The 25,712-nt window shown below is 47.5% G+C and overlaps 4 protein-coding genes across 4 annotated transcripts; all 4 read left to right on the forward strand.

The window, feature by feature from the left end:
• Positions 1 to 1,153: 1,153 nt before the first annotated feature.
• On the forward strand, positions 1,154 to 2,703 carry crybb3 (crystallin, beta B3; the record flags this gene model as incomplete). The annotated part of the gene is made up of 5 exons (XM_084457618.1): positions 1,154 to 1,228; positions 1,393 to 1,511; positions 1,730 to 1,862; positions 2,190 to 2,332; positions 2,442 to 2,703. The coding sequence occupies 5 exons, from the start codon at positions 1,154 to 1,156 to the stop codon at positions 2,701 to 2,703; spliced, it is 732 nt and encodes a 243-aa protein (XP_084313744.1).
• A 2,881-nt stretch (positions 2,704 to 5,584) lies between these two features.
• Positions 5,585 to 6,941, forward strand: crybb2 (crystallin, beta B2; the record flags this gene model as incomplete). The annotated part of the gene is made up of 5 exons (XM_084457619.1): positions 5,585 to 5,647; positions 5,850 to 5,968; positions 6,231 to 6,363; positions 6,463 to 6,605; positions 6,773 to 6,941. 5 exons carry the CDS (start codon positions 5,585 to 5,587, stop codon positions 6,939 to 6,941), a joined length of 627 nt encoding a protein of 208 aa, XP_084313745.1.
• Positions 6,942 to 7,415: 474 nt separating this feature from the next.
• ctu1 (cytosolic thiouridylase subunit 1 homolog (S. pombe)) lies at positions 7,416 to 9,154 on the forward strand. Its single transcript, XM_084457022.1, has 2 exons — positions 7,416 to 8,295; positions 8,375 to 9,154. The coding sequence occupies exons 1-2, from the start codon at positions 7,800 to 7,802 to the stop codon at positions 8,908 to 8,910; spliced, it is 1,032 nt and encodes a 343-aa protein (XP_084313148.1). The 5' UTR covers positions 7,416 to 7,799; the 3' UTR covers positions 8,911 to 9,154.
• Positions 9,155 to 9,840: 686 nt separating this feature from the next.
• On the forward strand, positions 9,841 to 24,787 carry pxnb (paxillin b). Its single transcript, XM_084457312.1, has 11 exons — positions 9,841 to 9,978; positions 18,035 to 18,255; positions 18,347 to 18,432; positions 18,564 to 18,703; positions 18,872 to 19,058; positions 19,230 to 19,350; positions 22,313 to 22,474; positions 22,592 to 22,765; positions 22,878 to 22,959; positions 23,053 to 23,201; positions 23,333 to 24,787. Exons 1-11 carry the CDS (start codon positions 9,966 to 9,968, stop codon positions 23,597 to 23,599), a joined length of 1,602 nt encoding a protein of 533 aa, XP_084313438.1. The 5' UTR covers positions 9,841 to 9,965; the 3' UTR covers positions 23,600 to 24,787.
• Positions 24,788 to 25,712: the final 925 nt, after the last annotated feature.

A 25,712-nucleotide genomic window follows, 5' to 3' on the forward strand; every position in this document is an offset into this window, starting at 1 on the left:
GGGTGTGCATGGTTAGTTATTTGGTCAGAGCTGGTGCCTGATGGACTAGTGTCTAGTTAGAGGGGTGTGAGGAGGTTTGGTGATGTCTAGACTGGGTGTGCTCAGGGGAGAGTGTGGGTTAGGTGTGTGGGCCTGTTTGTGCTGAGTGGGACTGTTTGCTGAATCCTCTTGGCTCCCACTGCATGTGCCCTCACACCACATACTGGCAGCCAGGCGGGCGGCCAGGGGAGAGAGTGCCAACATGCCTGCCTATTGAGAAGCAGCGTTATGGACACAATGTGAGCGACAGACTTGCTGTATCAACAGCTCATTCTTTTCTGCTGCTGTGGTCAGAAATAACCCATAAATACCCCCCTACTGCTGCCCTTCAATGGCTCAACCCACCCAAACAACAAGTGGCACTGAAACAGAGGGACGCTACCATTAACACAAGTTTTTTCCAGGTAAAATCAGGATAGGCATCTAAATGGCAGATTTTAACAGGCTTTTGTATCTGATTTTCTCAAATTTTCATTGGATTTTTTTTATTTTTTGGGGAGGGGGGTGAGACATCCAAAGACTCTTTCAGGAGATTTCAGGAGGTTTGATGAAAGGGGGAGCAAGTATAGTAAGAAAGGTTTTGACTTCAGGATATGCCGAGGACGAAACGGTGAAAAGTGACTTTGTATAGTTAATGATCTTGGCTGAGGTAAGAAATTGCAGTATCAGGTAGTGTAGAAGTATGCTTGAATTGAAGTTTGCTGGATAAGATATAGAGTGAGGTTTTCCGTAACTTGGGCCGTGATAAAGAGTGAGGGGCTTATTGGTGCTGGACATAGAAGGGGAGATGCACAAAAGAGTGAGAGGTGCAATCACTTGAGTATGTTCAGGAGATATGGTCAATTCAGGCTTTGATCAAGGGACAGTAGGTCTAAAACACGGCTCGGCTATAACGCAATGTTATGATGCAGTGGTATTGCGAAAAGTGTGATATGATCAATATAGGGACATTCAAGTTGTATTGTGTCTTTTCTTTGCGTGTGTGTGTGTGTGTGTGTGTGTGTGTGTGTGTGTGTGTGTGTGTGTGTGTGTGTGTGTGTGTGTGTGTGTGCGTGCGTGCGTGCGTGTGCGTGTGCATGTGCCCTGCTCCCTGGAGGAATACCAGTGGACCAGGATGTCGGAGCAGCAGAGCGCCCCTGAGCAGCTGGCTGCAGGGAAAGGTCAGGGTGGGGCAGGAGCAACTTATAAGGTATTATGTCCTCTCTCTCTTTCTCTTTATGTTCTCTCCTTCATGCAATCACTCATTGCTACTGTCTTTCTCTTCTCTCTGCACTTTTCTCTTTTTTTTTCCATACTGTGTATCTGCCTGCCTGTATTCTCGACCTCTCTCGTTCCTCCTGTGCTCTGATCCAGGTGGTGCTGTTTGAGTTTGAGAACTTCCAGGGCAGGAAGGCCGAGTTCTCCGGCGAGTGTAAAGATGTGCTAGAGAAGGGCCTTGAGAAGGTGGGCTCTGTGCTGGTTGAGTCTGGCCCGTAAGTACTGGAGGGTTCAGCAAGATTTGGTCTCTGATTCAAAGTATTTATGGTGCATGAGTGATGTCAAGAGTCATTGTTAGGTTGTTGACACACACACTGTTGTTGCACCCATATACATTATATTTTTGCAGGGGGAAGGGGCGTTCTATAAGTAACTGTATGTAATTTAGTTTACCGTGTTGAAGAGATATATCTCTTTGTCCCTTTCATCTCAGATGGGTGGGGTATGACCAGCAGGCGTTTGCAGGTGAGCAGTTCATCCTGGAGAAAGGCGAGTACCCACGCTGGGACACCTGGACCAACAGTCAGTATAGCTACTCGCTTCTGTCCCTGCGGCCACTGAAAGTGGTAGGTAGCCCTCCCAGACTGTCCACCCTCACTGACCCCTATCTGAATGTGATATCTCAGCCTCTGACTCTCACTGACCTTTTCAGCATTAGGCTCTTACTGGCCATCTTGAAACCTTTCACTGAATGTTCAGCACATCTCAACGTACGCTCATCTAAACATTGTCTTTCTCTATGTAGTCATTATCCATTTTATTCACTCTGATCTTGTCGCACATCCTCACAGACAACCTCATCCATTACTGTCTCAGCATTCACTGACCACGTCTCAATAGTAAACTCTCACTAACATAATATTATGTTTACATCTCTTTGTCTCCACCTTTAGGACTGTGCTGAACACAAGCTCCATCTGTTTGAGAACCCAGGCTTTACTGGTAGAAAGATGGAGATTGTTGATGATGATGTGCCCAGTTTGTGGGGGCATGGTTTCCAGGACCGCGTAGCCAGTGTGAAGGCTCTCAATGGAACGTAAGAGATCTTCCGTTTCTCACTTAGTCTCACACATTTCACATTCTCTCCTTTTTCCCCAGTTTTCCCTATATTACTCAGATTCCCTATCTTTTCATTTTTTCCCCAGATGGGTGGCATACATGTACCCAGGCTACAGGGGGCGCCAGTACATCTTTGAGCGTGGAGACTTCAAGCACTGGAACGACTGGGACGCCGCTGCACCTCAGATCCAGTCTGTCCGACGTGTGCGAGACATGCAGTGGCACAAGAGGGGCTGTTTCACTGCCCCAGCCCCTACTCCTACCCCTGCCCCTGTTCCTGTCCCGACCCCTGCCCCAGCTCCTGCCCCTGCCCCCCCTGCCCCCCCTGCTGCAGCCGGAGCCAGCTGAACAGGATCCTGATCCACCTGCCCCCCCAGAGCCCCTCGCCCCCCCAGGCTACCCTATCATCTTCCTCTCCCTAATCATGGCAAATGCTGCTCCTGCCTAGTGAGAAGTGCTATGTATGTTTCAGTGCCGAATAAAATTGTTTGACCAGAAACTGGAATTGGTTTCATTCTGTTTTTATTATTATTGGTGTCCTTTGACATATACAATAGGTAATTGCATCGACAGAGCGATTGCAGAATAGGAACAACTCACACAATCTTCACATACAAGAACTACTATCTTCTCTAAAGAAACTATGCAAATCTTATTCTCCATCTTCTCAAAGGTTATGATAAGCCTGTTAATATAAGCCTTCAGTCTTAAAAATAGTACAGTAGCTGGATGTCATGAGTTAGGAGCACACAGATTGCTTCATGAATGCTTTGATCCACATGTGCAGCACATCATTCACATCATCTATGCATATAGATGGGGACTGGATGGGACACTTGATTGCATCCACTTCCACTGGATTGCATTTAAAGTTACATAACAATTGTTGTTATGTCTTCAGTGATGGATAGGGTTAATCTTTATTTATTATTTATTATTCGTTAATCAGTACTGAACTGAGTTAAAGTAATTCTGAAAAACCATCAAGTTCAAGTTAAACAATTGAGAGCTATTTCTCAAACTTAAGACAATTTTTGTATTATCTTGTCACATTCAGACACTTTGTTCTGTAATCCTATAAGGCATCCATTGTATTACTGCTAGTACTGGTTAGACATTTCTCTCCAAAGCTGAAGACAGCTACTGATTTTACGCTATGGAAGCTCCACAGGCCATGGACGCCTCTGACCACCAGGGGGCCAACCATGTTTTCATCCAGTGGGAGGTGTAGCCTACAGTTCCCACACTTTCTCTACATTGTTGTGAGGACAATACTGACAAGCACCTGTAGTATCTGCTGCGCAAGAGCAACTAATAGTTTGACTCAACGTTTTCCATTTGATTTCCTCTGCCCAAGTGTGATGTGTGGACTTTTCCTGCTATAACAGTGGCTAGGGAAAGTGTAGATAGCTGTATCAAAATGTGTGCAGGATTAGATTTACATTACTGTAAGTTAGCAGATGCTTTATTTGTCTACAGTAAGTGAACCTACTGTACATCCCAGTCATCATCAGTAAAGATTCAATACAAACAAGTAGCACCAGCAGTCACAGTGCTAACAATTTTATTGTATGCTACTGTATATATAACTTCTATACATATACCAAACGCTGAAGTAACTTTGGGTAACAAATGGGAAAACTGTTAAATTGAGAGATGGTAACAATAGGTCTGCACTGCAGGTGCAGTTAAAGAAATAATATGTAAAAGTGTATAGTATGTGAAAATGTTGTACCATTTATTTCATTGCTCATATTTTGGCTGCCTTCTCTGGTGTTATATACTGTACTGCTGAGTGTGGCCTTAATAAACTATACCTCCACCCTATATTATGATCTGTTCATGCTCTCATTCTCACATATACACACTGACTCATCACTTTTCTGGTTGATCAATAAACATGGTTATCTCTTATGTTCTATCACCTTTGAAGAGATCACTCTATTCTATCTATGTGGAACTATTCATGACCTACAACCTTATTGTTAAGTCACTTTGGAGTGTCTGCTAAATGACTAATGTAATGTAACCCTTACATCATATGAACTTACAGTACTTTACAGCATTTCCTGCATTCAATGGGTGTAATGTCATCCTATCCTGATGAAAAAAATGACTATGGTCTCTTGTTAACGACTGGGTAAAATGATGTGCAACGCAGCTCTTCTCCTGCCAACTGGAGGAAGCTGCCGTGTCCAGTCAATTGTATTGTCTACTGCATCTGACACTGATCGTCTCCAGTCTTGGCACTGACGGGAAGACTGCCGTGATACACCAAGCGTTTACCGAAGATGCCCACTCATGTACACAACTTCCCTAATCTGCTCATGATCACTATTGTATGACTCACTCCTGTATGAGTGAACAGAGCTGTACTGGAGTTATTTATCTGGAACTACTCCTCTTCTTTCTCTCAACCTTTCTCTCACCCTCTTTCTATCCCTCTCTCTGATAGTCCAGGCAGCCTGCTCTCTTTGTAAGTGTGGGACTCTTGGCACAGGTTGTGCTGAATCATGTGGATATCAAACAATGACCGGCTGGACGAAATTGACAACTAATGAAATAGCTTTGAGGGGGAGTGGGGGGGGCAGTGACCACCAGCCGTGATGGCCAGCCTATTGCAGCCTGGTCTGAAGGCCAGTTTGGACACAGAAGTGTTGGCAGAGTTTCCACCCCGGGGCGCGCCGTATATATTGAGCACGGCCTGCCATCACAAACACACTGGCACAGACAGGTACTGGTAAGAGATTTCACGCCCGGCGCGTCGCTTATTTTTGAGAATTTTAAACACTTTTTTAGGATACCTTTTTGGGTGTTTACGGGGTGTCACATTTTTCTTTATAAAGATACCTCCAACATCTATTCTACTTACAAACAATATGTGGAAAGTTATCAATTTTACTATTTTCAGATTTCCTTTTTGCATTTTAGCATATTCAGTTAAATGAGCAAGAAAATCACTGGTCTCAAGACCAGAATGCCTAAAGAAACTGGAGTATTGGGCGGGGGGGGGGGGGGGTAGGGATTTGTTTATGTACATGTGAGATGCATGTGCATAATCTTAGAAAATCTTTTATGATACTACTATTTTTCCCCTACGTTTGATGCTGTCAATAAGCCACAGGAATATGGATCTATTCTATGGACAACTGGTGGATTCCAACTGTGTTATGAATATTGTTTTTCTCTCTGTCTTCTTTCAGTTCCATCATAACACCTCCAATTCACTATGGCCACAGACCACCAGACCCCTGCATCCAAGCAGCAGCAGCCAGGGACCAGTGCTTTCAAGGTGAGGGGGAGCGAGTGGTGAGGAGGAGGTACATTTGTGGGTAAAAGTGAGGAATGGTGGGGTGAAGTGAGGACAAGGAGACCACACAGATGTTGCACAACCTTTCCAGACTACATAGGCTAGCTTTTTTAAATAACTAAATGTTTAGAAGGGACAGTATTCACCATGAGGTTGATCTAAGTCATTTCCCTCTCTTCCACAGTTGATCATCTATGAACAGGAAAACTTCCAGGGGCGTTGCCATGAGCTGACAGGTCCCTGTAACAACCTCCTGGAAGCAGGCGTGGAGAAAGTGGGCTCCATACTGGTGCTTTGTGGACCGTGAGTGTGGGTCAGAGAGAGGGGTAGGACAGAAACTGAAAGAGTAGTTGGGAGAAAGAGGGCGGCTGGGGGATCAATAGAAAGTGGGTTAGGGTTTGCAATTACATCAATATAGGCTATTAGTACATACATGTACAAAGAGAGAAAGGAATTGTACATCCCCATTTGTAAATAGTGCATCGAACATGGCACTATATAGTTTCATCCAAAATCGTATATCTGTCATCCTCACCTCCTCCACCGCTCTGTGCTTCCTTCTCAGATGGGTGGGATATGAGCAGGCCAACTGTAAGGGGGAGCAGTATGTGTTTGAGAAGGGGGAGTATCCTCGCTGGGATTCCTGGACCAACAGCAGGCGCAGCGACAACATCTTTGCATTCCGCCCCATTAAAGTGGTAACACAGCACAACTCTTTATTGATCGCAAAACCAAACAGTCATTATAAGGTTAAGGCTGATGATCTGTCACTATCACTATCTCTATCCCTCTCTCAGGACAGCCAGGAGCACAAGATTGTCCTTTATGAAAACCCCAGCTTCGCAGGGAAGAAGATTGAGATCATAGATGATGATGTGCCCAGCTTCCACGCGCATGGATACCAGGAGAAGGTCTCCTCTGTTCGTGTTCAGAGTGGCACGTAAGTCAAAGCCTACAGATCTGCTCAACTACAGCAATTTCTGCCTAATATCATTCATTTCCCACAATGACATGTTTGACTTATCACAGTGCAGCATTCCTCTCTAAATGCATGTCTTCCTCTTTCCCTCACCTTGGCTGTCCCATCTCTGCTCCTCACAAAACCAGTTGGGTGGGGTACCAGTACCCTGGCTACAGAGGCTACCAGTACCTGTTTGAGAAAGGAGAGTACAAGGACTGCTCTGAGTTTGGTTCCCAGTTACCTCAGATCCAGTCTGTTCGACGCATTCGAGACATGCAATGGCACCAGAGGGGAGCTTTCCTCCCTGCCAACTAAGCTTGTGGCCCATTCCTGCATTAAACCTTGATTCATACCCTGCTCATCAGCACCACCCCCTGTCCCTCCCCACTCCAATTTGCATATCCATGCCTCTTGCCATTGTTTAAGTAGCACCAAAACTTAAGCAAAATAATAAATCATTGTTGCTTACATTTCAAGTGGTCAGTTGACTCACCTGTGTGCTTATTGTAGGCTATTTAACTTTCATCTTTTAACAGATCTTCAATTACGAGGTAGCCAAGAATAGCCTACATTTGACAGAAAGGTTACAAGCTAATAATCTACTAAAGATCCACTGAACTTTGACTGGTATTACTCATACACATTGAGGAAAATAAATTTAAGTCGGGCTTTGGCTTTAGGGCTGACCTGCACATGGAGATGGAAAGAGAGGCAGAAGATGACATTTAAAGACGTAATTTCCTGTGATGGGTAAAACCGGAAGCCCTATCGGACATTACATGCGAGGTAGAAGCTAGAAGCTAGCTTCTCAGTCGTCTTTTTGTTTTATGAGTAAACTGTTAGTCGGTATGACATAAAAAACTACAAGTGGTGACCGGCAGCTAACAACTCTCCCTGGATTTTTGGTAATGCGTGGAGCAATTGAGGAGGACCAATTCGTATCTCTAGCTCGCTAGCATGTAAGCTAAACCAAACAAGCTAGCCGGTTACACAAACTGTCTGGCAAACTATCAAAAACGAACTAGACAATGTTTGCCAGCTCCACCATATTGAATTGTTTTCCTTTTACTTCTGTATGTGCATACCCGCAGTACTATAATATAGCCTCCTGTAGCTAGCTAGCCTCTGCTTCATGCTCCTATTAATAGGAGCCAACTTCTGTTCGCAGTCAAAATGCCCGTCCTCTGCAGTAGCTGCACAGAGAAGCGTGCAGTGCTGAAGCGTCCTAAGACTGGCCACTCTCTCTGTAAGGAGTGTTTCTTCTGGGCTTTTGAGGAGGAGGTGCACCGAACAATAGTGTCGGCAGAGCTCTTCAAGCACGGAGAGACCGTGGGGATCGGTGCTTCGGGTGGGAAGGACTCCACTGTGCTTGCACACGTCATGAAAGTTCTCAATGAACGCTACAACTATGGCCTTAAACTCCTGCTGCTGTCAGTGGATGAGGGCATCACAGGTTATCGTGACGATTCCTTGGAGACCGTGAAGAGGAACCAGCAGCAGTATGATCTCCCACTAAAGATAGTTTCCTATGAGGAGCTGTATGGCTGGACCATGGACGCCATAGTGAAGCAGATTGGACTGAAGAACAACTGCACTTTCTGTGGAGTGTTCCGACGGCAGGCGCTAGACAGGGGAGCTTTGATGCTGAAAGTTGATAAGATATGCACAGGTAACACGAAACAGAAGTATTGACAACTTTGTTGCCGACGTACAGATTGTCGCTATTTTAACACTGTATATCTGTTCAGGTCATAACGCAGACGACGTGGCTGAGACAGTCCTGATGAACGTCCTGCGAGGAGACATCGCCCGCCTGCGCCGCTGCACGGCCATCAGCACCGCCAGCGAGGGGGACGGCGTGGTGCCGCGCTGCAAGCCCCTCAAATACGCCTACGAGAAGGAAATCGTCCTGTACGCCTATTTCAAGAAGCTGGACTACTTTTCCACAGAGTGCATCTACTCCCCGAACGCCTACCGCGGCCACGCTCGCACCTTCCTGAAGGACCTGGAGGCCGTGCGGCCCAGCGCCATCATAGACGTCATCCACTCGGGAGAGAACTTGTCGGTGCGGGAGGGCGTGAGGATGCCAGTGCAGGGGACCTGCAGCCGCTGTGGTTACATCTCCAGCCAGGCGCTGTGTAAGGCCTGCGTGCTGCTGGAGGGCCTGAACCGCGGCCTGCCCAGGCTGGGGATCGGGAAGCACCACCGCCTGCACGAGAAGATCCTCTCCCAGCAGCCTCTCACCAAGCAGGAGGAGAGGAAGCTCAAGGCTGTAGACTTCTGAGAACCACCATGGAATCCCTGAGTTTTGTTCAGTGACACTTCTAAAATTTTTATCTTGAAATCGAAACAGAAGCCAAAGATATTCTTAGTTTAATTAATGTGCTATAATCAACTTATTAAAGGTTAGGGGTGTCAGTGAGAAGAGCACATTATGCTCTGTGCCCAGTACCAGTGAGCAATGGGCAATATCTAATGATACAACAAGTGTAATTTATATTATGTCTGATAATAAAGGTATGCTTGTCTTCAGTGGCTGTATTGCTCTTCTATAAAATTGTTCATCATGATTGCTTTGCCAGACAATTTTGAGGTTCTGAAATGGTAGCCTCTTTTCCCTCATGCAGATAGATAGATACAAACTGTATTGATCCCTGTAGGGAAGTTCTTTAGAATTACAGTAGTCTTTTTATATTCAATTATGTGGATTTTGTCATACAACTTCTTGCATAGAATATCCATTCTGTAAAATGAGCCTTGATGAGAGGTCCAGCAGATTAATAAAGATAAAGAAATAACTACCTTGCATTAGTATTACTTATTACCTGACAATTATGAATTATATATCCTACTCTAAATAGATATATTTGAAAATAAATTACAGCAAATCTAATGGGCTCACTGGTACCTATGAGTAAAAAGTAATGAGTGATAATGGTATCTAAAGTAGGCCTAATCATGAATGAATGGAGCCCCTGGGCCCTGTGTAAGGAACTATGATGAGTCAGGCTTCCCTGACTGCAGCATAATGTGTCATTTATATGAAATAGTCGTTCATAAGAGTGTTTTGTCAGCCTGGAGGGAAGTATAAATTTCGCAACAATGTTTCCTTGGTAATACATGTATCAGTTTTAGCCGCCAGAGGTCACTAATTCCATCGTAGAGGACATTCTCTTCGTGTTGGACGCGCGTGCCCTAGAAGTGCCTACATGCACAGCAGAGCGCGATCGTGTAACTTCTGACCAACTTCCTCGGCAGCAGAGTTTTTGGAAATCCCGGACACCGAAAATAGTTTATACATTAAAAAGATAAAGTAACCGCAAAAGTCAGGCCCCAAGTATGGACGATTTAGGTAAGTTGAATATATAAGATTTTTTCGAATCCTTGCTGTTTGTCTTTCCCGTGTAGCGGAAAGGAGGGTGGAAGCTGGAAGAAGGGAAGCTTTACGACGAGGCTGCAAAGATTGCTTCAGTCTTGGGATAACCGACGCTGTCCTAGATTCGTGTTTATTATCGAGAGAAATCATGAAAAGTTGCTATATTAGGCCTATTCTTCGAATCGAGTCTTGTTTTTATGTAGGTTACTTTCTAACTGCCCTTGTGTAAATATAGTCTTTCCATTGCCTCTATTGTTGATTAACTCCATAATATGTAATTGTTTACAGACCACTGATCACCTGTAAATGATTAGAACTGTGGAAGTCCTACCAAAGTGTTCAGCCTTGCCCATTCGCCATTAAGCCCTGTCTGTATGGCCTCTCATAAATATGCTGTTAACATGAAACATTTAGCCTAGATTGCCAGGAGGAACCTCAGACTGGGATTCAACCTATGCCTCCCTTGAACTCATACGATTATTGTTCATTCCAAATGGTTGGGGTTTGTGTTTTGCACTAGGTTGACTTAGTAGGCTGTGGTCTGTATGTGCGGCTTTCTAGCTGTCTCTTTCGTTTATTGGTGGCTGTTATGACCCCTGCAGAAGGTTTAGTCATGTTCAGAGCAGCCTATATATTCATATTCATTTCAAAGTTGCAGCAGAATAGCTCCACACACAAAAAAAACTGACAGTAATTCACATGAGGAAGGACATGCATCACAGACACAAAGGAACACCTGGGGCAAGGCATGATTCAAACAGTCCATTCTGCTCTTCACTGCAAACATACTGCATTCTGACCTGGTTTACACACACACACACACACACACACACACACACACACACACACACACACACACACACACTATCCTGGGGTTGCATGAAGCATCACCAACTTATAGGCTCTGGTGTATCATGCTGTGGTGTAGAAAATGGCTACTATATTTTATGTGTCTAGCTGACCTGTCAACTGTCTTTCTCAGTTCACTGACCCTTGCCCTGACCCCTGGTGCTGAACTCTGACCTTCTAATTTTGTTTTTACAGTTTTCATCAGGTGGCCATTAGGATAAATCTGTCCATGAAGGCCATTCTTGAATGAACGTGTTTGACTATTATCTGTAGACCTAACATGAAAAAGTAACAGTCTAGACTTACTTAAAATGCCTCACGAATGTCCCAAAATAGCATAGTGAGATGAGATGTGTTATTGAATTGTTTAAATGGAGGGGCGAGGAGCCTGATTTTGAGATTAGCCTACTCCAAGAATTCCCCCAGGCCACGTTAGATGCTTAAGCTGCCCTGGGCCAGTGAAAGGGCCGATTGTTAGCCGAGGGGGAGCCTGCAGTCTCACTTAGTAAGTCGGGAGAGTGTCAGGCTGAGGGAGGGGGGCGGGGCCGAGCTGTGGAATGTCTAACATCACTGTTTGTCAGGGTCCAAGGCCGAATACTCACTGGGTCACGGCTCACCTCCTCCCACCACTCGAAGCTCCACGCACGTTGCCCCTGAAGAGAGGACTCCTCAAAGTTCACCCCCCCCACCCCCTCTTTCCCCTTCCAGTAAACCCTGCGGTCCTCCCTAGTGTGGAGATGACGGTGGGGACACTGCAGCGAAACCTGATCGGACACCCATCGCTGACCCCTGTGCTCTCCTCTTTCCCCTTGGCTCTATGTGAGGAGACGTCCCCATGGCTGACCCTGACCAGGAATCCGTAGTGCAGTGTGGGGATTCCATAGTGCGGTGTGTGAATACTGTGACTGCGAGGCCTCTGTTTTTCCAAGAGAGGACATTTTGACTTGGCCTTTCTCGATCGCGGAGCAGGTGGCGTCCAGGCCTCGGCTCAGCAGCGCCAGTACTGATGTGGTCTTTGAGGCCGAGGAGCCCTCCCCCGGATGTGACTCTCAGTCACGTGTACACACACACACACACACACGGGCCTGTCCTGCTGATGTGTTTGATGTGTGCTGAGTGTGACGTCACCACACTCCGTTTTCCTCAGGTTCCTGTGAGATCTAGGCCGAGCGCCTGTCCTAGGGGAGCACTGCTGCTGACGCAGGCAGGCTGTAGTTGAGAGGTGTAAGGCTGCAGCAGCTTCATCTCCTCTGTTAAGGACAGTGAGCCATCAGAGGAAGTGGCTCGGTGGGGTGCTGCTGGTTTGAAATGTACAGGAGAGCACTGCCTGTTAACCATTTTTTAAACAGGCTATAAACTCACAGTTGCCATTTGGTGAATGTATTAGTCGATTACCTCATGGAAAAGGACCATAGTGTAACTCTAGGTCAAGAGGTACTGGGGACTTCGTTGAGATGCAAGTGGGTTGGTCTTAACGGTAATAACACTTTCTGTAGAGAGTTGTGTCTGTCATAATGTCAGCACTGAAGCAAGTGTTACCAGACTGGCCATCACCCCCTTGAGGACAGTGGGATTAGATGGAGTATGTGGGCCTATACATACCTTTCCTAGCCAGTGTGTTGGACTGGGCTTGCCTTCTGTTCTGAAGGGAGGTTGCTGACTGTAAATCAGCCTTGGTCCGGGGGTCCACACCCATCCTGCTCTGAGCCTGGGGAGGGGCGCTGCGTGGCTGACCTCATTGCAGGCAACAGACCAGCCTTCACATCCTGAGGAAACAGAGGAGAAAAACAATGAGCAGAATCACTGTGTGCCAGGAAACACAGGGAGGGGGCAGCGGGCTTTGCTCTGTCATACGGCTGTTGTTAGGGGGGTGTTTTGGCCAATAAAAGTCAAGTCACTCCTTCTCATTACCCATCTGCCTATCTCTCTGTCTCTCTCAATCTCTGAACAACTTACTCTCTCTCTCTCTTTCTCTCTCTTTATCTCTCTCTCTCTCTCTCTCTGTCTGCCTGTCTCTCTCTCTCTCTCTCTCTCTGTTTCCTCTTACTGTTTCCTCTGTCTCTCTCTTGATTTCCTCTCTTTCTCTCTCTCTCTCTCTCTCTCTTTGTCTCTCTTTGTCTCTCTCTCTCTTTCTCTCTCCCTCCCTGTCTTTGTTTCTTGGCTCAGAGAACAGTGCTGATTATTTTCCTGACGGGTCAGAGTTATGGGGCTGGGATCTTCAGTTCCTGCTGGATTCTTCCCACATTACTCAAGCTGGGACACCCCAGGGCATGTTGTTCAAACCTCAAAGAGCTCAGTGTGACTGTGATCAGCGCCATTGGTGCCAAGGACAGTGCTAGTGTGTAAGATGGCTGTTTTGAGGGATAGTGCCATTTCAGGGTTGTTTTCTTTTTTTCAAAAGCAGCGTAATGGAGTAAAGAGACAAGTCATTCATTCTTTGAGGGTTTTCACCGCGGTTCCTCCCAATTACACATTATTCACTGCAGGCTGCGCGGTCACGTCTTGACACACTCTCGCACATTTTACGGGTGTTGTCTGTCAGCAGAGCCGATGTGTCTGACGACAGGAAGATGGCTAGGGAGGCTAGTGCGACTTTGTCCCCGGTGTCTGCATGTCTGTGTGTGTGACTGTGTGTCAGAAAGGTCTTTAGACTTTCCCCCGTCATCTGATTTACTGGCCTGTGGGGAAGTGCTTTTATTTTGGTCCCACAGTCTCTCTTGAGGGGAGTGTCATCTTTCCAATATGGGGCTGCTTTGGTGGGTATTTTTAGTGAAGTTTATTTTGAAGCCATCTAGATCCTTCGGTCTTTCTGATACCACACACACACATCCACCTTATGCTCTGTTTCCTGCTGTCCCTCCACCCCGTATGTCCATGTGCTCCCTGACCATCTGCTGGTTCTCCTCTGGGGATCTGCGTACAGTAGACCTGCCTGTTATTCTGATCGGTATCTCTGCTGGCCTCCGCCCCTCAGCCTGGCCCCTGTCTCTCTGTAATTGTTTACAGACTGTTGATATAAATACCGTGTTGGGTTGGCCTGATGGGATACCGTGTTGGGTTGGCCTGATGGGATAGTGTTTCTGTGTGTGGCTGTGGCCAGCTCTGCTCTGCTCTTTGCACCCCAGCTATAAACAGGTGAGCTGTGGACCCCGCCGGTGGCTCATCACTGTACACCATGTGTTAATAGGAAAGATTAGCCAGCCTGCCTGTTGTTGGCCCAGGAAACATACATGTAGCTCTCTGGGAGTGGGCAATAAAAACATTGACATCACGCGTATCCTGGAATTCAAAGCATGCTGTACTTTGTTGAACTGGCCCTGTGATTATCTATTTAACGCACTATTTCCACTCTCCCACTGACAGATTGCTTTTCTGTGTTCCTCTTTTCTGCATAGAGGTTGCAGTAATATTAGCAGAATAAGCTGTTTGACTTCTTCTTTTGCACGACATTGCTTTACGCGTCCTCTTTCCAAACGCATCGGTTTCACACTAGGCTTCATTATACTGGAGAGAGAGCCCAGTCCTCCATCGACCAATGCCCTGCCTCTCACGCCTCTGCCACCCTCTCTCTCTCTTTCTCCTTCTCTCTCTCCCTCTCTCCCTCTCTCCCTCTCCCTGTGTCCCTGCCTGGCTGCTTTCTTTCTCCGGGGCGGACAGTGGAATGTCTGGAATTCCCCATGCACCTTCCCGCCCATCAGATAAAGACAGCAGGGCCGTGGTGGAGCCCGGAGAGAGAGGGGGGCTACGCAGGCAAGAATGTACACGTACCCACCAGCAAAAGAATGTGCATACAGCATAATGTACTCAACCACTCTTTGTTTTCAATCAGGAAGGGTTATTTATGCTTTTTCAGGGAAAGTGTATGACAGTTATGACAGCAAAATAGTGTTCATCTATTTAGGATGTTGATAGATGTGTTAGGTGAGATTACCTGAACTTCATAGTACTAATCCTGGCCTGACCTTGTTCTGCAGCACTGACCAGTCATCTTTAATGGAGTCTTGGTCAAGATGTTGTCTGAAAAGAACTGTACTTAACCCATCGTGTGCCTGACCCCCTCTGCTATGGAAAAGATGAGTTTGGTGCTTGGCCTACTGTACTTGTGTGTTTTCTTAATGCTAACTCCCCGTGGACCATCTTGGGCCACAGCCCCACGTAGCCCATCCCTACATCAGACTCAACTCTGCCCCCTTCAGGTGGTCCCCATGTATGGTAAATGAATCAAAGACCCTATCTTATTGAATATCCTTCCTCTCATTATAATCTGCCTTGTATGGTGAATCATCTTGGCACCATTCTGCACTGATCTCCTGGTAATTGTCATTAAGGCTTGATTTAAACACATAGTCAGATTTTTTTTGAAATTCCCAATACAGGGTCACAAGTGTGGGTTTCCTGAGTGCCAGAGTTCCAGATGTAGCAGCAGTGGGTGGAAGGTGGGGTGACAAGGAGCCGCTCTGGCAGCTATACTGAGTTACTTGGCTGTGACTAGCAGCCCTGTCAGACAGGAGGAATAGTAAGACTGGCTTCACTCCCAGGAGTCGGGTCTTCAGTTGCTCTCAGGCAGTTGTGGACTACATCAGTCCTAGTTAGGTAATAATGCTTGTGAATAATTAATAATAATTATAATAATGCTTGTGAATAATAATAATAATAATAATAATAATAATGATAATAGTTCAATGTGGAAATGCATGCTCTGATGGAGAGACAATTGCGACTTGTGTTGGACTGTTGGTTTGAGTGATGATGTCAACATTCGCAAGACCTTGTTCAGCATGTCAGCGCCAGGTGCAGATTATTTTGAGCTGGTAGTTTTATTTCAGCACATTTGCGTAGACTTGGGCTACTTGCTGAGCTTACAGCTTTAAATAGGGTTTGCTCCCATCGGGTTTAACGGCATGACTTCAACATTGGTCTGAGCTGCTGGACAGGACATTGTTTCTCTATGGTCTGAGGTAACATCCCTTTAACAGAGGAAGAAATCGTGATTTTAGAGAAGTTGGTCAATGCTTTACCGCATGAATATGATGATGTGTGTATGGTCCTGAACAAGAAAAATATTTAATGTTGGCTATAAAAGCAGTTGTTTCATGGATGACAGCACAGCAGAACCTTGGTGTGTGGGTGGGGGTAACAAAATAGAATCACACATTTGAAGTGTGAAGAATTGGAACACTGTCCCTGGGGTCTCCCAAACCACGCCCCCATGCTCTGTCCCTCCCTGTCCCCCTCAGTTCCTGTCTGTCCTACTGCACATACACACACACACACACACATACACACACACACACACACACACACACACACACACACACACACACACAAACACACAGGCTACTCTCTGCTGGAGACGGACAGGTGGAATACTGTGAGTAGAGTAATGGGACTTGTAGCTAAACAGAGTTTGAACATCGCTATAAATTGAATAATATAAAATGTGAGTACTACTGCATATGTGTTTGTACTGCATGTGTGTTTGTATTTATGTCTTGTCTTGCCCTGGCTACTTGGAGAGGTTTTCTATGTGCTCTTCAGAGACGGTCTTGTCTGTTTTCTCTGGTCTTAGAAGTAACCTAATCTTTATGATTTGCCTGTGAGACAAAGAACCAACCAGCCTGATACGTTTAAGGATAAGTTCACTATTTTGGACTTTATAGGGCCTATTCTTGGTCTGTTTTACATGAACCTGACATGCAGAGGCTATAATTTCCCTGATCGCCTCAGTATTGAGCTAGCTACAATTGTTCTGCAGGCGCACACTCGGCTACAATGGAAGTCAATGGGGAAGTTGAGACATTGGAAAAAGTACGATAAATGTGCTTGTCGAGACGGGAAGCAATCTGAAACCAAATGTTGAAACAAAAGTTTGAAACCATTTCGCCGACTGCACTACCTCATAACTTTCGCACGGTAAACTTCCACACTAGGCTACGTTTTAGAGAGGGTGAGCGCTGCCTGAAAAGCAGCTGATCACAATGAGGCTACAAATCCTGACCTCACTTTGGAGTTTACTAGCTTGCTCACTATTAGATAGTTAGCTACTAACTACTTGTAATGCACTATATTTGTAATCTTTTAAAACAGCAATGGTTCATACTTATTCCAATGTTTCGACTTCCCCATTGATGTCCATTGTAGCCGAGTGTGCACCGGCAGAACAACTGTAACTATCTCAATACTGAGGCGATCAGAGAAATTATAGCCTCTACATGTCAGGTCCATGTAAGACAGACCAAGAATAGGTCGAAAGTCCAAAATAGTGAACTTATCCTTTAAGTTTGAACACGAGCAGACAGAGTTGCTCCTCTACAGTATGCACAGACACTTTACAGGCTATTCTTGACTGGCTGAGGATGGATGGAGTGGGTGATGTAAGCACCTATTTTGTTCTGGCATTCTAGTGGGCACTCAGCAGTGTAATACTGTACCCCCCATAGCTCTGCGCTGGGTATGGTCTGTCTGTCTGTCTGTCTGTATTTCTGTCTGTCTGCCTCTTGTCTGTCCTTCTGCCCGCCTGTCTGGTGATGCCCACACTCCCACATAGTCTCTTCATGTGAGAGATGTCTGCACTCGTTAGTGGAAAAACCTCCCTGGAAAAAGGGAAACAAGTGACAGACAGACAGGCGCACAGAGATAGACGCCCAGTCAGGTACGCACTGACAGCGCTGATACATATTTTTGGTTCCTCCAAAGACTGACGGGCAGAGAAAATTGGGGGTTTACAGATGGGATGTATAACACTGGTGGGTTTAGGTGTCATACCATTGGACACCACAGGGGCTTTGTATGTGGCGCTGCGCCGGACCACGCAGCGAGGATGACGACAGGGCCTAACCCTGGCCGCTGTGGAGGTGCCCTGGGTGCAGCCTTTATTTAGGTATGAGGAGGCGAGGTGACAGTTTGGTATGAGACATACTCAGACACACAGGCCCTGTCAGTATACAGACTCCAGCACAGAGGGGAGAGGAATTTATAGGTGACCCACAACAACACAAGATCACTCTAAACCTGTGGTCCGACACTTTGTCACTGCTGTCACTGTAATGTGTTCATGTAATGTGGTCGGACGGTACGACCTCAAACCGGACGTTGGTCTGATCTTGGTCGCTTGTGGTGAACACAATGATCTCCTGTTAGTGATGTATGAGGCGTGTATAACACCTCCCCTTTTCCTGTCTAGACGCTTTGTTGGCGGACCTGGAATCGACGACGTCCCACATCTCCAAGCGGCCCGTGTTCCTACCTGACGAGACGCCCTACTCCATCCCTACCGGAGGAAACTCCTACCAGGATGTGTCAGTCCCGCCCCCAGTCCCGCCCCCTCCCTCAGCCGAGGCTCTCAATGGCTCTGTGATCGATCCCCCAGACTCCCACCACTCCTCCCACCACTCCTCCCAGCAGGTGATTATAAACACACACACACACACACCTTTGAATCATTGTATTCCACACCTTCCTGTAATGGACTGAGTGAACGTGTGTTTGTCTGCAGTCCCTGGGTTCAGCCCAGAAGAGCTCCTGGTCCAGGGACAGTAGCAGCCCACCCTTGTCTCACATTGAAGAGGACCACGTGTATAGGTGAGCAACCTGGAAGATCTCATAGGAACAGGTCACATGTTCACAATTCCATGGGGCTAGACCATCTGTCATCGTTTGCTTTGCAATCAACGCTGTTGACACAATGTCTCTCTTGTCTTTGTCTCACCCAGCTTCCCAAACAAACAGAAGTCTGCTGACTCGTCTGCAGCTGCCATGACCTCGGCGCTGGGCAGTAATCTGTCAGAGCTGGACAGGCTGCTGCTTGAGCTCAACGCTGTCCAGCAGAACTCCCCCTCCTTCCCCACCACAGGTACACACAGGGAGAGGCCAGCAAAACACTTTTATATGGGACTCATTAAAAAAAAAAAAAAAAAAAAGAGCTCGCCTTTGAATGTAAAAATGCTGTATTCACGCGTCCTACCGTCTTTGAGTGTTGGTGTTCAGACACGTTTTCAATAAAGCTCTCGTCTTTTGACAGAGGAAGCAGCCCCGCCCCTGCCGTCCTGCAGCATCACCCACTATGAGAACGGGGGTGGCCCCGACATCATGGTGAGTCCCCCCCCTCAGGAGAAGCCCAAGCGGAACGGGACCCGGGTTGCGGAGGACGGCCGGCCCACCGTGGAGAGTCTGCTGGACGAGCTGGAGGGCTCGGTGCCCACGCCCAGGTGAGGACTGCTGCGCTGCCGGCACCATGGACGCCTGCGTCGCAAAGGGAGGAGGGGATTGCATATCCGTCCATCCCGAGGTCTCAGAGTAATAACTGTGTTCTGTCTGTGTCTGTGTGTGTGTGTGTGTGTGTGTGTGTGTGTGTGTGTGTGTGTGTGTGTGTGCTGCAGCCCCAGCCCCTCGGTCATCAACAGTGAGCTGGACACGCCTTCCCAGCAGCAGGCCAGGATCTCAGCATCCTGTGCCACACGAGAGCTGGATGAGCTCATGGCCTCCCTGTCTGACTTTAAGGTGCTCTGCAGTGTGCCTGTCTGTTCTCTGTTGACAAAGAGTGTAGCTGGTCCGTCAGTGTAGAAAAAGGTCTTTCTCTACATCTGCTTTTCTATTCCTTTTCAATACTGTCTTACTCTGATCTGATTATCTCTCTTTAACATCCGTTTCCTCTGCTTTCCTTCTCTGTCTCCCGCCTGTCCTGTCCTGTCCTCTAGCCCAGCTCTCTGGGGTCTGTGACCGCTGAGCCCCAGTTCGATCAGGCAGGAGCCTCTCCCAGCTCTCTGGGTGTCCATCCTCCAGATCCCTCCCCCATCCTCCCCCCTCAGCCGTTCTGTGACTCTCCTGTCTTCTCTCTGCCCGGATCTTGGGAGCTGCACATAGAGGAGGATGGCAGGGACTCCCGTTTAGCCCCTCCCCCCTCAGCTCCGCCCCCCCGGAGCCCCTCAACCTCCCTCTCTGGAGCCAGTGACCTAGAACAAGACGCCGTCATCGACGTCTCGGCCACAATGCTGTCCTCCCAGCACAAGTCCCTGATCGTCCTCTCTCACTCCTCCAGTACAAGCTCCAACTCCTCCCCCACAGACCGACATGGAACTGAGCCCAGCCCTGTCAACACCCCTAAATCGTCCCTGAGCTCAACCAGCACCATTTTGGAGCACCACCCCACAAAGGCCCCCAGTCCCTTTGTAGAGCCTGTCACGCCACCCCTGGCTGAGGGTGAGCTTTCCTGTGAGCTTGAGCCTACTGCCAGTGGACTCAGTCTCCTGCGTGACCTTGAGCTCACTTTCTCCAAGTCCCCCTCGCCCTTCTCTGCCGCTCTCAAGTCTCCCTCTCCTGTTCACACTGCTTCTAAACCCCCCTCGCCATCTACAGCCACACCTGCCAAGGTGCCCCCCTCTCCCCCAGCTCTCATCAGCCCCAAGGCCACCAGAAGGGAGCTGCTGGAGCCTGCGGCCCAGAGAAGCAGCCCGCTGGCTGGGCAGGGTTCCCCGGGGACAGAGCCCTCTCTGGACGAAGCCCTGGATAAGCTGCTGGCCATGAGCTTTAGTAAGCGGGAGAATGACACGGCGGCACAAATGGAGAGGGAGGCGCCACAGCTGAGGACGGAGGCGCCCCATCTGAACAGAGAGGAGGTGCATGAGGAGCCCATCCAGGCTGCAGACAGAAGGGAGGTGCAACCTGACACCAGCACCCAGGACGGCTCCGTAGACGGGGGCCTAGACGGGCACAGGGAGCTTATGGACTGGGCCGACGTGGAGCTAAACATGTCTCTCCATGATGGACTGGATGGCACCATGACTCCTTACACCGAGAGGCCTTACACAGATGGGAGCATGACCCCGCTGACCGAGGCCAGCTGGATGGATGACTCTCTGACCCCGTCCTCCTGCCCTGGGACCCCCGACGCGGCTCTGGACCTGCCCCTGCTGCAGCCGACCACCATGGACAGGGTCTCAGCGTCTGGACATGTATGGCTCCGCCCATGCTGGCACGCTTCACTTGACCACCCATGCACAAAAATGTCCTGTAGATAATATGTACTGTGCTGTTGCTAATCTGCAACAAACATAACGATTCACTCCCCCTGGATATTCGGTATCCTGCATTTGCGCACTGGCAAGCGGTTGTATCTGACTGGCTGTATATTTGAGCTTGTCTTGTAAAAAGTGAGATTCTAAACCACATGGCCCCTGTCACCTGTTGTTTGACCAGTGTAGCATGACGCCTGTAAAGGACCTGTGAGTGACCAGGGTCTCTGTGTTGTAGGAGTGTGTGAAGGGTGGGGTGTCTACTAGAGCATGTAAGAACCGCATGGAGTGTGACACTGAGCCCACTGACCCTCCCACAACATGCCTTTGCCCTCCACTGCATCCTGGCTTTGCTTTGGAACTCAACCTCTCATGTGTGCTCTAACTGGACCATGGTGGACCCCCAGTTCTGGATATATGATAAGGTCCTCCTCATTCTCCCAGCTCAAGTCAGTGATAAGGCGCACCAAAGAGACACCCAATGTGCACCCCATGTACCGAGAGGGCCACCCACGGAGGAAGATGGGCCCCATCATCGTCAACAAGAGCAGCTCCCAGGACCGCCTGATAGAAGAGCTGCAGGGGAAGCTGGGAATAGGCCGCGCAGAGCGCCGCCGTAAACAGCCTGACGACTGGCTCACCGAGGGCGTCATCGTCATGTCCAACCCCCAGCGTCTCCGCCCCGACTGGGCCGGAGGCGAGGTGGACAAGGTTGGCCTGAATCATATCATCCACAGATGACTCATTTCCCTGATGTTTACCCGGAAACACCTTTTCCATATCTCTAGCTCTCATTCTCTCTCCTGTTGTTGGTCTCTCTGTCTTTCTTCTTTCCTCCACAGATCATTATTCCCCCAGAGTCCCCTGTCCCACAGAGGAAAGTCATAATTCCCCCGCCTTTCTCCTCCCATGCCCCTCGTCGTCCCCCCATCGTAGAGGAACCTAAGAGACCACCCCCTGTCAAATACACCCCCGTTCCGATACCTCCACCTCCTCCTCCTCCCCCTCCCCCCTCTCCCCCTCCACAACCTCCACAAGCCCAGGAATCTGTCCGTGCCCCGCCCAAGCAGACTGTACCACCTCGGCGCCCACCTGCCCCAAAACAAGAGCCTCCTGCCCCAAAGCCAGCTCTCCCTCCACCTGCCCCCAAAGCCCCGGCCCCACCTCCACCTCCACCTCCACCTGTGGAGTCTGCGCCACCCGTTCCCCCCAAAGTTCTGGTGTCAGTTGGCTGTCAAACAGAGTATGATCCAATCTTCCCTCCAATGCAGGCATGGTTCTCATCACTTTCTGTTTCCTCTAAAACACTCTCTTTCTATCTGATTTCTATCTCGTGTAGTCAACTCAGAGCTGTTATCATTCAGCCAGGTGTGTGTGCTTGTGTGTGTGTGTGCGAGTGAGTATCAGTGTGTCTTTGTCTTTTTGTTGTCTCACCCTTCATCCTTTCTCAGATCATGGCCCAGGGGAAGGGTGGGGCACCCGGAGGCCCCCCAACACAGGTCAACAAGCTGGACAACATGCTGGGCAGCCTGCAGTCTGACCTCCACAAACTGGGCGTGCAGACAGTTGCCAAGGGAGTGTGTGGGGCATGTTGTAAGCCTATTGTTGGACAGGTGAGTGGCTTGGTGGAACTTAATTAGCCACCAAATCCAAAGCTATACTGTAAATGTGGCCTTTTTGACCTTCCAAAGATCCGTAGTTTAATGTGTGTCCTGTCTCTGTCTGCCTAGGTGGTAACCGCTATGGGGCGTACATGGCACCCTGAGCACTTTGTGTGCACACACTGTCAGGAGGAGATAGGCTCCAGGAACTTCTTTGAGCGTGACGGCCAGCCTTACTGTGAGAAGGACTACCATAACCTGTTCTCCCCACGCTGCTACTACTGCAATGGACCTATACTGGATGTTAGTAAAACACACACACACACACACACACACACACACACACACACACACACACACACACACACATCCTATTGAGTTAGAGAATAATGTGTCATTTTGTTGCCTTGTACAGAAAGTTGTGACTGCATTGGACAGGACATGGCACCCTGAGCACTTTTTCTGTGCTCAGTGTGGATCCTTCTTTGGCCCAGAGGGTGAGTATCATCTTTCCTTTCTCCATTTCTGTATTCACTCGACAGTTTTGTCTCCCATACCTCACACATGTATGTGCTTTCTGTCTCCTGAAGGCTTCCATGAGAAGGATGGGAAGGCGTATTGTAGGAAGGACTACTTTGACATGTTTGCGCCCAAGTGTGGCGGCTGTGCCCGAGCCATTTTGGAGAACTACATCTCTGCTCTGAACTCCCTTTGGCATCCTGAGTGCTTTGTTTGCAGGGTCTGTACAACACACACTGCCTTCACTATGTCTACAATTCATGTTATTATCTGTCCTATATATTGTGTGTGGGTATATATTTACATACATAAAAAACTGACCTTTTTTCCCTGCTCTGTTTGTGTGTGCAGGAGTGCTTCACCCCGTTTGTGAACGGGAGTTTCTTTGAGCATGATGGGCAGCCTTACTGTGAGGTGCACTACCACGAGCGCCGCGGCTCCCTCTGCTCCGGCTGCCAGAAGCCCATCACTGGTCGCTGTATCACCGCCATGGCCAAGAAGTTCCACCCGGAGCACTTTGTCTGTGCCTTCTGCCTCAAGCAGCTCAACAAGGGCACCTTTAAGGAGCAGAATGACAAGCCCTACTGCCAGGGCTGCTTTGTCAAGCTCTTCAGCTAGAGAGAATATCTACGTCTGTATACGTATGCGTTTGAGTGGGTTTTGGAAGGGGGACTCACAGAATGTTTCTCAGAGAGCGTATGTACGCTGGATGTCTGTATTCAGATGTCTGTATTGGGGCTACGTACTGGGTGTATGGCTAAAGTATGCAGGTGTGTGTATAATGTAGTTTAGGTATGATGTGCTGGAGAGTTCAACGTTCTCCCGTTGGCCCCTGGAGTGTAATGGACATTCATGTCAGGCCCAGGCCTGTCTACGATCCCTATGATGCTCAAATAGTGTGTTTATCCCTCAAGCCCTAAGAGTTTAGCCTAAGTAGTTAGGGTAAATGCTTGCTGATGTGAACACTGTATGAACTCGTTGAAATACATGACAAGTGTTTGAGGTTGTTGCTCACTGGTTGAGTGTTTCTTTTGGAAATCATTTAAAATGTGTCAATATATTAAAACAGGAAGCAGGCATGGAGCAGTTTACCCATTGTTTTGTTTTTTTAATCAAGACTTTTCTCAACTGGTGAAGTGGCTTTGGCATTTTGCCACTTTGGATCATGCTACAGAAAACAGATGGAGAAAATTCATGCTGTAATTGTAGCATGGTCTTGAAGTAGGCTGTGTCAATAATCGGGTTTATTTTTGTACTTGTGAAGTACATGATCATGTCATCAGACCTTGGACTCACACATGGATATGTAGATACATTATCTTTCTTTCCCTCTGACACAATGACACTCCCACTCAAACATTTACACCAGCATATTATGGTGTTTTTACATGCCAACAAATTATGACGTGTGTGCTATTTCTATACTGTTTTCAAACCTAAGAGTTTTACATTGCAAGAAGCATCCCCAATTGAAAAATAAAATAGAAACAATATTTTCGGAATTAAGATGTCACTGTGATAATTTTTTTTTAGGAAAGCATTGGTCATCTCAGGTTTCACCCCAGTCTGATTTCCTCCTGAAAATATCCTGAACCATTTTTGTAAATATGTAACGTCACGCGCAACGCTTGTGATTTCATGTAGGCCTACTTTTGAATAACCACTCTTTAAGATGCATCTTCTGGTAAGGCATGACTGACATAGTCTACTTTGTTAATGTCGGTGTCATTGCTGCATTGAAAAAACTGATGAATTTCACGTTTTTGTAAAATAAATAATGCACAAGACACCCCCCTAGCCTCCTGATCTCGCCAGCTCACATTCTGTTAGCCCATAGGCCTACAAAGGTAAAATAGCAACTACAAGATTCTGGTCCTGAATTCTATATTTTAACACTCAAGGAATAAGCCTAGATTATTTTCGTGCCATCAATGCAATGTCTTTTACACTGGTGAAACCAGCAAAAATACTGATCGAGGACAGGGAGTCCTGGACTGTCTTCTTTATGATCTGTCAGTGAGCCCACTGGATGTTGATACAGTGGTCTCGAGCGAAAGGGGTTGCATCTACTGTGGCTACACCAGTTGAGTTTGTGGGCTTGTTAGATCTATCATGTAATGCTACATATTGGGCCTCTATCTTTTCAGGGACTTCTATCCAGAGCCTTTAAAACCTATTTGCGTTATGTTATATTTAAGAAATCATGATGTAGGCTGCCGATTGTCTAGATTGTTATTTAACCAAAGCAATACTTTATGAAATTTTGACCTCTCACCTTTTCCTTAACTCGGTTGTATTGAATACTGATCCTGTTTATTTCTGGGGATGATTAGCCTACTCAAAAATAAAATCTGTTTTTGGTACCAAAGTGTGTCATTGGTCTTAATTAAATGTAAACATGACATATTACTATTGCAAGATAATCGTCAGCTCTTAACGACTCATGTTCATCTGCTAATCAATCTTTCCTGCGTAGGCTATTAATACATCCATGGCGTAGGCCCACCGATTGTCACACACTAAAAGTGAACAGGATGCAGAGACATCCCATGGATGTTCCCTTAACAATACTCTCATTCAGGCAGGTGAAGAATGAAACTTTTGACATAATGGTTTAGGTAAAATAATTAATGAAGAGCATAGAAATACTGTAAATCATAGCATCATGGATGTATTAAAAGAATCGCCTGGGACCACGGATAATCGTAGTCCCTAGAAACGAGATGGTCCA

The sequence above is a fragment of the Borostomias antarcticus genome (genome assembly GCF_949987555.1).
Source record: "Borostomias antarcticus genome assembly, chromosome: 23".
Lineage (NCBI taxonomy): Eukaryota > Metazoa > Chordata > Actinopteri > Stomiiformes > Stomiidae > Borostomias > Borostomias antarcticus.